We start from the raw sequence: 10484 nt of genomic DNA, 5'->3' as shown, positions 1-10484 counted from the left end.
GAGACATTATTCTCAGTTGAGCTCACCTGTGAGGTAAAGCTCAAACAATATATCCCTTCATCCTGCTCCGGTCTGTAACCAACCAAATTGCGGGAACGTTGACTGAGCCCAGGCCGGCTCAACAATTGTGCAATCCTGATTGGGTAATGAAAAAAGTGTGTGTGACATTAGCAGGAGCTTTAAGGAAGGGTGTTGGAATTACTAGACTGTGTAAAAAAAAAGGGCATTACAAATCTCGGCGACCTACAGGTTCTGCCAACACGCAGTGAAATATGAGAAAACAAGGACCTGCCGCTGCACACTGTGCACGTTCTCAGAGGGGAGCGCTAATGAAAAGTGATGAAAAGGTTGCTGTGGCGGGACCAGAAATAGGCTGCTGACATAACCAAACCCAGGCATGTGACAACAGGCTGAAAGCAGGACGGAGAAAGCGTGACCAGCCTGTATGAGGCCTCGCTTCTTATGAAGGGTTTGGCACGTATACTAACATTTTTCTACCACCGATGAGGTAGTCATGAGCTATTTAAACCCAGAATTAAACATGTTCAGCAGAGGGCTAACAGGAAACAGTCTCTTGGGGACCAACATGATGTTAATCATATCTTGGCCTGTGAAGAACTCATCTGCTGAATGCATAAATAAAATGTGACACCATCGGCTTGCTGTAAAGGAGGTATATTCCAAAGCATTTAGATGGAATCATTGGGGATTTTTAGTGCTAGTCTTTGCTCTGAAAATGTTTCCAAATACAGCAAATCAAAATGAGACACCGTGGGAGTAAAATATTCCCCAACTCGGTCTTGAGTTGGCATCGTTATTATAAATGACAGGAAATATGAAGGAGGGAGGAGGAGGGGTGCCCAACCCTCTTAAAATAGGAAGACAAAATTAGAAATACCTGTCAAAAGGCTGGCATCCTGTAGAGGATAAGATAAACAACAGAACAAACTCCCCACGCTTGACCCTTCGGTCACTGAAGCGATGCTCTCGTATGTGTGTCAGCTTTCATGTCTTAACAGCCCCCAAGGACTTCTGCGGAGTTCAATGGATGTTTGGTGAAGGTGGTGGGGAAAGGGAGGGCATTAAAAGGATCCTGGCTTACAGTGGGTTCTTAAAAACAGGGAAAAAAATACATCAGACAACAAGGAACTGACCAGTGACCAGGAAAACAGAAGTGTGCAAATGCGTGTCTCTCCCAGGATCTCCCTGGTGGCCAGAAGGACTAAAAAACCTTTCCTTAGGAAATGTCTGTGTCATTTACATGATTTATCTTCGTTTTGTTTTGTCTATTTTGCATATTAGAGGACAACATCTGGAATAGCATGTGCCACGACTGGCCACTAGTGGGTGTGTTTGCTGAAATTAAATGAAAGTTTTTTAAAAAATTTATTTTATTCTGTATCTATTCTATGTTAAAGTAAGGCTGAAATGTCCATAATCTGTGGTCATGGCTTTCATGCAGCCTCTATCCTTCTAGCTCATGCAGTTTGGTACATCAATAAAGAGCTAATGGAAAACAAGCTGTTGACCAACCACTTTCTCAATTTAGCCCCGGCACTTTTATAGAAACTCTAACTGGCAACGCTGGGTCTTCTTCAGGCTCTTGCCAGGGCCTGTTAACTCTCCAGGCTCTGAGATGTGAAGCGCCTCTTGGAGATTCATGGGAGTCTTGGACCGGCTCACAACGCCGCTTTTCATCAGCTTCACCACTTCATTGGCTCAGTGCTCGACCCTGCAGAAACGAAGAGGCATTATCCAACAGAAGGAGTGCAGATGGAGGACAGGAGTCAGAGGGGGACACCAATGGGGGCCAATGCCTCATTTTCTCCCCCACCCTGGAGTATTTAACATTTATGCTGCTCCATTTAGCTGCACAAACACACATTGCCTGATGTTGATGCAGCATTTATTTCCATTTTCATATGAACAGAGGGGGGAAATGAATAATGGAATTAGTTATTCAAACACTAATGTTTCTCACTGAATTTTCCTTAAACCTTACTGAGCCTTAAAATGAAAATTAATCTGTTCAAACTTAACACTGCTATTTACATATTCTGTGTTCTGTAGCCTAATGGAGTCCCATTAATGAACAGTTATAATTAACATGCTTACAGTTGTTGTGTTTGCTAAAACCACAAGCACAGCATGTTCTAAATAATAAGATGTTGATAGCCGGCAGTCTGATAAGCCAGAACACCATTTTGTCAGTCTCTTTTTCTATTTTTTATTTTTATTTTTTTTAGAATTTGCACGGATTGCTTTCATTGTTAACCGCACATCGATTTTTAACCTGCAGCCAAGAGGAATTCAAAAGATTTTCACATCAGTGCAGAAGCGGTTTGATGAATATAGGAGGACTCGGTGTACTGTGGGCTGCGGGCTTGCTTTGAAATCATCTTTGAAATGCTGCTGTTTGGTAGAAAAGCAAAAGCTCAGTACATGTACTTATCAATTTATGACATTCAAGCTCTGCAGGATTTCTATTGTCTGGCTTTATCTAAGCTCAAGAAAAAAACAAAAAAAGAAAAAACTGTCCTCAATCCACTAAGCAATCACTACCGATAAAACCTAAAGTTAATCAACTTCTGCTTTAGTTGGAAGTGAGATCTGTTGGCCAACTTCTACCCTAACTGCATGTGACAATCTGTTTGTACTCATTTTACACAATTTGGGCTGAAAATATGACACGTTTCCTTCTACAGCTATGATTGCATCACAATGGGGTAAAAACTCTGCTTTTCCGAAAAGAACCTCTCTGGTGCAGATAGCTCCTGTTGCAGTCACAAGCCTTCCGTTATGGGTGAGTTTTGTCCTAATAAACAAGTTATAGAGGTTGGATTTTTAACTGTAGACACCTTTGCAGTGTGAGTCTGCTAGTTGTTTTTTTAGTGTTTCAGGTGCAAGAAAACTTCTGACAACATTTTTTCAGTGTTTTCATCCATTGGTGTGGGTATTCATTTATATTTGTTAATAATAAAGATCTTCCAAAGCCTTCCCCCCCCCCTCCTCCAGAATTCTTGGCTCTTACAAGTTGTCCTTAATAACAAATTACAGTACAAAATATATCTTATACCCAATTTTAATTTCTGGTGCCTGTTTGATCCTTTTGTTATCATGTATGAACATAAATTCGAGGTCCTGGAGCAAAACTACATCTACTGTTTACTTTGTTCTCTTTAGCTGCAGCTTTTCCTGGCTTCCAGTCAGAGGAGACTCTGAGGATAGTTTGATGATGTGGAGAAGATTCTTTGTTCTTCGTTGTGCGAAACAGCAGAAATCACAGCATACACCAAGACGCAGTTAGACTATTTGAGCATTTTATTAATATGTAGAAAATGTATTAAAAAAGGAACTATATAGTACATGTATCATTCAAACTAGAGCTAAAATTGACAGTTTATTCAAGGTTGTTCAACAATAAATTCTGAATTTCAGCCTGAACAAGCTATTCAAACAGTCAAAAATTACATTTTTTTTAAAATGCTTTTACATTTTCAGTAGTAAGAGTTCAAATCAATCCAGTCCGTCTTATATAACAAATACCACCACACATGGTGGTTGTATCCCTCTATTCACTCCTGAAATAAACCCGTCACAGTTGACTGTGTTGTTACTGTATTTTTACAGAATGGTTGTAAAATAAATAGTGAAATAAATATGGGAAGGGTATTTCAAGTACTCTAAAATCAAAACAGTGGTGCAGTGTGTATTCCATTGGGCGGAACATCTAACCTGATGCTGATTGAGGACTTTTACATGACAAATGTCAGTTTAACATTCTACAAAATGTAACATTCTACATCATTTTCAATGGAAAAAGGTTAGATGACAGGTGGAGGGCAATAAAAGCTTTTTTTTTTAAAAAAAAAAAAACATAATAAAGAATCTAACAGGTGTATTGTTGTTGACTGATGTCAGAAAAAATACAGTATGGAAACTTGCTTCGATGTATTTCTGCAAAACAAATTAAGAAAAAAAGGGCTCTACTTTACAACCCAGGGAAAAATTTCCTCTAAGTGCTGACTAAAATAAAATATGCTTTAATATAGTTCAAATTATGACCAAATGAATTTATATAGTCAGTATCCTGGGAGATGTCTAGATTTTTATTGAGACTGAATTCAGAAATGTCTCTGTAAATATGATGAACAACATTCTGACATTTGGTACAACTGGGTTTTTTTTCCTGACGTGCAGAAGACGGCATCTGTCTCTTGGATACGGAGGTAAGAAGGGGGCGGAGCTTTGTGACTCGGTTTGCAGCTAAAGAGGTAACACGTCAAAACACATCTCAGTCAAATTCTACATTTACAGGAATATATTAGCAGTAAAACACAGTAGAGGAACCACCAGTGTGTTAAAGGTCAAAACAAAAATTACACATTTGTGCTGAATAGCTCACAGATTTGGACAGTTTGAATTATTGACCATAGATCAGCATTCTTTCAAAGACAGCGATGTTGTTTTTACAGAGGTGGGACCAGGAGACATTGCCATTCTGGCCAACTCTCCTTTTTATAACAATCCTAATGTAACAATCTCCAGAAAACTGCTGTCACATAAACGCACCAGAGGCACAGCACAAGAGGGAGAAAACTGAATCGAACAAAGTGCTTTGTGGGTATGCTGCAGATTATGACCCCGAGCTAAAAAAAACAGAGAAAATACTTTTTTTTTAAAAAAAATGAATTTGTTCTTTCAATGGGGGGGCTTAAAACACAAGAAAAGAAAGACTTGGCTCCATTCAGCCCGCTATTTTCTTTGTTCCTGCAGCTTGGGGAGAGGCCAAGTTTATATCTGCACTATGCCCACCGTGACTTTCTTTCTTATGCAGTTGAATACCTCATGTTGCATAAAACATTGCAGGGAGAGCAATGAGAATGTGTCCAAGTTTTTAATGACAGACTTTAATGACAGAACTGAGCTGACTCTGAATCAATGTTGGTTACGGTCATCGGCACCACTGAAAAGTGACAATGTGGATGGGCATTTCCCAGTCAGCATTCCGTCAATCCAGTCTGTGGTTGTCATGAATTAACACATGCAACACTACACATAAAAACAATTGGGATAAAATGAGTTGTATGGGGATGAAACTGCTGCTGGTGTTCTGATAATTAATTTTTTAGTCAATTTGATGTCCAGTGTTTGATGTCTTTAAACAAAAAGCATCGAAACATATTAAATAGATGGGTTTTTGTCCTCTATAAAAATATATATATATAAATATCTTACAGTTGAGGGGTTTTACGTTTGTCATTAAAAGTCTCATTTAGTAACGGTTGAATTAATACAGGCTCTGAAGGACGTTTCTGAGACATTTCCTCACGTCTCAGGAGGCAAAACACTAAAACTGCTTTTCTTTATTTGCCTTTTCCTCTTTTTATACAGCAAGTAGAACCATTGTCGTACCAATGTTTAATAAATAAAATAATAATAGCGTCTTCCGGGAAGACAGGGAGAGACAGCTGAAGCTTGGTTCAGATGCTTTAGTCAGTTCCCTTCTTTACGCGTTATAACAGCTTCCTCTTATTATTAGTAATGTCTTTTATAATTGTACAATGGAATATTGATCAAATATTTGCAGATTTGTTTGTCGATGACTCCTCGGGTTACTTTGCATTCATATCTGAGAGTGCAGAATTGATGCAAACAAGCAAAGAGTCGTCGCTGGGAATCATACAAACTCCATCGGTCGCGACCTTCAGCGCAGCGCGGCCGCTGTGTTTATACAGGGGCGGACCGCCTCCGCTTGCTGCTGATGCTACGGTAGTTGAAAGGTCTCATCTTCATCTCCACGAAGGGAATGGAGAACTCGTGGCCTTTCCAGTGGTACCAGTTAATACCCTGTCAGAGAAATAGTGTCATTTCGGAAATGAGCGCTTCAGAGAAGACATTACTGAAAAGGACAGTAAAAGTAGCACAAAACCAGCAGACAAGAGCTACGCAGTTGTCGTGACTGAGGAGGTACGTAATGGAATTACACTTCCAGGCTAATCTCCATCAGCAGAAAAAGCTCTGCTGCTTTCAGCCTTATGGCAGCAGGAAGCTAGCGCGGTTCTGTTGCTCCGCTGCCATCAGCTTACCTTTGATGGCTTCAAGCAATGGACATGAAAGGCAGCAGACAGAGCGAGAACAACAGAAATAACCTCTGAAGCTCAGCCCAAATGCAGCTGCACAAAGCAACCTTTGCTAGCTGAAGGCTAACATCACAGGTAGGAAATGAGACAAATAGTCCAAGACGTCTGCGTTAATTAACTAAAGTTCTTGGTTGTAATGTGTTATAATTCTATTTTGATCATTTTTGGTTCAACATATCCTTCAAGCAGGGTATGAACCAGAGGACTGCTCTCCATGTTACTGCCCCTCTCGTGTTTCAGGTTTTTGTTACAGTCGCATCCACAACCGTCCACAAAGGTGTCTATTTATGCAAATGATCAATGGCTCAAAATTCCTTCTTTTTTGTAGTTTTAGGAAACAGACAATCTCAGTCTGCTCTTTTTTTTCTTGCTTGAGTATACCCTCAAAAATTATTAATATTATGGAATCCTCACTACTGCCCTTCAACAGATTTAACATCACACTTTTTTCTGTTTAGATTTTGAGAAATTTTCAGCCATATTTAAATTTTGTAAGGGAATTCAAAGAGACTATTCACATTATTGTAATATCTTCTGCTGTACTGCCAGTGGAAGGAAGTTATTGTGACAACGTAGATAATCCTATTGGTCTAATTTCAGGGGGAACTATGTAGTATTGGAGTCATAGATCAAGCGTCTTTTTAAACCATTTTAGGGTTGAATGAATGACTCACCTGGCTGTGTCTTGACTCGCCATATTTGCCATTAAGGTTAGCCCGGTGGCAGTTCTTATACCACCAGGCTCCTTTGTAAGACAAGGCGCAGTTAGTGACAGCGATGTCATTGTCCCTGTCTTTTGTCGAGAAAGGACGACCCTGGTGATAGCTCAGAGAGTCACCTGAGGAGAAAGAAAGATGAAAAAAACGAACATCTGTCAGGGAGCGCTGAAAGATGGTGGCAGTAAATAAACAGCATATAAATTAGCAGTTGGGCAGGGGGAAGGAGAGGGAACCGGCTCATGGAATGTGTTTTTCTGCTGAGAGAATTGTAATTACAAACACGAAGGGATGATGGGTAAGTCTGGCATATGGTCCTGTTGACAAAGAGATACGCGATGAGCGAGGCAGGTTTAATCAGAGAGAGGAAAATATGGGAAAAAGATGAATAGGAGGGGAAAAGACAGGTGGCAGAGCGGGGAGTGATTATACTACAATCATTTTTATTTACACCTACCGGCAGTTCCATTGTACTCTCCTATCCTGAGCTTGTAGAGGTTTCGTGCATCACCAATGGAGAATTTATCATAATTGGCATACACGGACTCCTGTCCGTCCTTCATGTCGATTCGCAGCTCGTAACGACCCTGAGCCGCAATCCTCTGGATGTTGTCTAAGCCTGGACACACACACGCGCGCGCACACACACACACACGCACACAGAGTATTTATTTACCTATTGTTTGTTGGTATCATGTGAATAATGCTGATTATATATCTATGTTTGGAGTAATGGATGTGGGATTGTCTGCATATTAAATCGGCATGCAGTAATAGTGGACCATAGCATAATAATAACAACCCACAAGGCAAAATATTACTCTTTAATATTAAAAAAACAAAAAATAGAAGGATAAGTAACAGGAGGAAAATTCCTCCTCAAGAGCAGACAGACGAGGATGTCGTGTGTGCTGAACAGATGGATGTTAAACTGTTTCACGAAGAACGTGCTGTTGGGCTGGTGTGTAGGATCTTGACAGGCGCCGTGTCAGACATCCCTGTCAGCTGGTCATGTGGAAGAGGATGACTGACGTCGCTGAGAGCGGCGCGTGGCGTTAGCAACAGCCCTTCTGCGAAATGCCACATGTCGCAAACTTCAGAGATAGGCGGCGCCGCGCTCTATCTACAAGACGGCAGATACGGGGGCTCGTCTGAACCCATGAGGACGATAAAGCCCCCGCACCACCTTTAGAGATAGCAGCTGCCTTTATTAACAACTGCTTAGGTTGGAAAAGAGCATTTCCATTTCTGGACTTTTGGGTAAGAGTTACCTGCAGTTTTACTGAAAAGGGCAAAAAACACAGTGGCAGCGGATAAATTTCACTGTGCGATTTACCAGATAAACTTAGAGGTTGCTGTAATTAAACTGCACTAAATCTTTCGCAGTGCGTCCGATTGAACAGTTTTATCGCTCCTTTCCGATGGTGTGCAGACATTCAAATACGTGACAAACTGCCACCCTCCTGCCCCATTCTACACATATTATGACACTGTCATTCTATTTTATGACCAGCCTTTCTCTGCAATAACACAGGAACACAAAGGTTACGTGGCAAGGACAAAAAAAGCGACAAAAGAAGATAATCATCAGATATTGCACATATGACACCCTGGTTTATCACTGGTTTATCTTTGAAATGACAGAGGAGTCAGTCTTGATGTGCAGATGTGATAAAAACAGCCATTTGTAAACTGTAACCTAATGCCAGCTGCATGTGGATGTGTCTTTTAGGTCACCAGTGTTACTAATGCCTGTATTTTCAGACTGTCGTAATGGTCCTGCTGCCCCGGCAGCAATCGGTTCAATATCAACAGTGTAATTTGGAGAAAATGAGGTTCAAACTGCTTTAGCGCATGATGACCATCTGCTTGATGCCATTTACCGTCATAAAGGAAAACAGTTTTGTCAGACACTGCTTTAGCCGTGTTAATAGCTGTGGACAGTGTTCAAATATTCACTTTTATGAAAAAAAATCCAGTTCCTTTCCTCTATTCATAGCTAACTGGGTCACACGCTATAAGATGAACTCAAACATTTCCCAGTTTTAGTATAATGCCTTCAGTGGTCCGACGATTTCAACAGTCAGTGGCCTCATAACAGCAAGCTTGATGTTTTGTGCTGCACTCAGAGGCTGCTGTGCTGCCTGCTGGTGCATTATCAGTGATCTGACATCAGTGGGGGGCAGCTTTCTCTTGACACCTCACACCCGGAGGTTACATTAAGCTGCTTTTATGCTCCTAAGAGCGAGAGCCTCACACAGCAGAGAAGAAAGAACTGCGTCCGAAGGGCAGCCGTAAAAAAAAAAGGAAGGTAAGACCCTGGAGATGCAAGTGCCCCGACAGGCAGCAAGAGGGCAGATTGTTGCTGATTCAGCTGAAACAGGTCAGTTGAGATGTTGCTCTCATGGACCTCCAGCATTTGTGCCGATCACAGCTGCAGATTTGAAACTAAAAAACAACAAAAGCACGAGATGCCTAATATTAACACCCTCCCACAGGTATTGATATCAATCATAATTGAGTCTCATATAAACCTCAAACTAGCAGCCGTCATGTAAAACATCTCCCTATACACTTGCCTGCACACAAAGAACCAGCAATAAAATGTCCTTCCTCCACATCCAAGACAGTCAAGTGACATTCTGAGTCTCCACATTCCTTTCAAGATCTCAATTCATAAAATATTCATGAAATGTTCACCCCCCCCCCCCCCCACCCTTTAATCAGGACAAACAAAACAATAACATAAAGAAACAGGCTGCTGAAAAAACAGAGCTCATTTGCACACTAATGAATATCATTCTATTTCTACAAACATATTTGTTTGGGTCCTTAGAAGTCCGTCAAAACAAGGGGATTTTCTGTTGTTTCGTCTTTGAATCGGCGCTCGGCTAAAACTAATTAGATTTCAGAGGAGGCATTAATGAGACGTCGCAAAGTCGAGTGTCGAAACGTCATTAATTGTTCGGCTCGGCTCAAAGTTGTTGGAAGAATAAGAAAAAAAAAGAGATGATGAAGAAAAGTTGTAAATTAACAATTGAATTCATATCAGTATCCAGCATATTCTGCAGATTTTGTTCAGAGAAATGGAATTGGAATGTTTTAGCTAAAACATAACTCAATTAAGAAGAAAGTTCCTTTTATAGGCGTGACTCACAGCTCAGTGAGCATCAAGTTCAGATTTTTTTTGGGGTCTTCTTGGAGGTTTTGTCACATTGTAAAAAGAAGTATTAAAACTCACCAAGCCAGAATTCATCCTCCAGGTTTCCAAAGCCGACGCGATAGTCGCTCCACTTCCTGGAAAAATCAGTCAGGCCGTTCTGGCGCCGCTGGAACACCTGAGCATCCGAAAGGGACCTAGTCAGGAAAACTGAAGACCTGTGTTTCTGGAGAAACGTTACTAACTCACAATCCAGCCTCCCTCGTCCGTGGTCATGTCGCAGTACACCTGCACACCCTGGCTGGGGTCACGGTTAATGTAGATGGTATAAACGCCGCTCAGCGTCTCGCCATTCAGGAGGTGCTGGGCGCAGTTCTGAGGCGTGGCAAAGAGACGACTCCCTGGAAAAAAGCAGTGGCCTCATTGATGTTTGGATACTTGTCAACTTTGGACACTAAAAACATA

The 10484-nt window shown here is 41.1% G+C and overlaps 2 protein-coding genes and 1 long non-coding RNA gene across 7 annotated transcripts in view; 1 reads left to right on the top strand and 2 right to left on the bottom strand.

The window, feature by feature from the left end:
• lyn (LYN proto-oncogene, Src family tyrosine kinase) overlaps positions 1–10484 on the bottom strand; it is a 162279-nt gene that overhangs the window by 141272 nt on the left and 10523 nt on the right.
• Positions 2664–3834, top strand: LOC130539283 (uncharacterized). Its single transcript, XR_008954076.1, has 2 exons — positions 2664–2803; positions 3184–3834. It is a non-coding gene; the product is annotated as an uncharacterized LOC130539283 (long non-coding RNA).
• tnr (tenascin R (restrictin, janusin)) overlaps positions 3299–10484 on the bottom strand; it is a 90825-nt gene continuing 83639 nt past the window's right edge. For all 5 annotated transcript variants that reach the window (XM_057057499.1, XM_057057501.1, XM_057057497.1 and 2 more), the window contains 5 exons: positions 10269–10420; positions 10101–10197; positions 7317–7478; positions 6818–6981; positions 3299–5850 (listed from right to left, as the gene is read on the bottom strand). In XM_057057499.1, coding sequence (XP_056913479.1) covers positions 5731–5850; positions 6818–6981; positions 7317–7478; positions 10101–10197; positions 10269–10420 — 695 coding nt within the window. In that variant the 3' untranslated portion in view covers positions 3299–5730. The remainder of the gene's footprint in view (positions 5851–6817; positions 6982–7316; positions 7479–10100; positions 10198–10268; positions 10421–10484) is intronic.

Source organism: Takifugu flavidus, chromosome 15 (genome assembly GCF_003711565.1).
Source record: "Takifugu flavidus isolate HTHZ2018 chromosome 15, ASM371156v2, whole genome shotgun sequence".
NCBI classification, from domain to species: Eukaryota; Metazoa; Chordata; class Actinopteri; order Tetraodontiformes; family Tetraodontidae; genus Takifugu; species Takifugu flavidus.
Note: the sequence above shows the minus strand (reverse complement) of the source record. Positions and strands in the feature narration are given on the sequence as shown.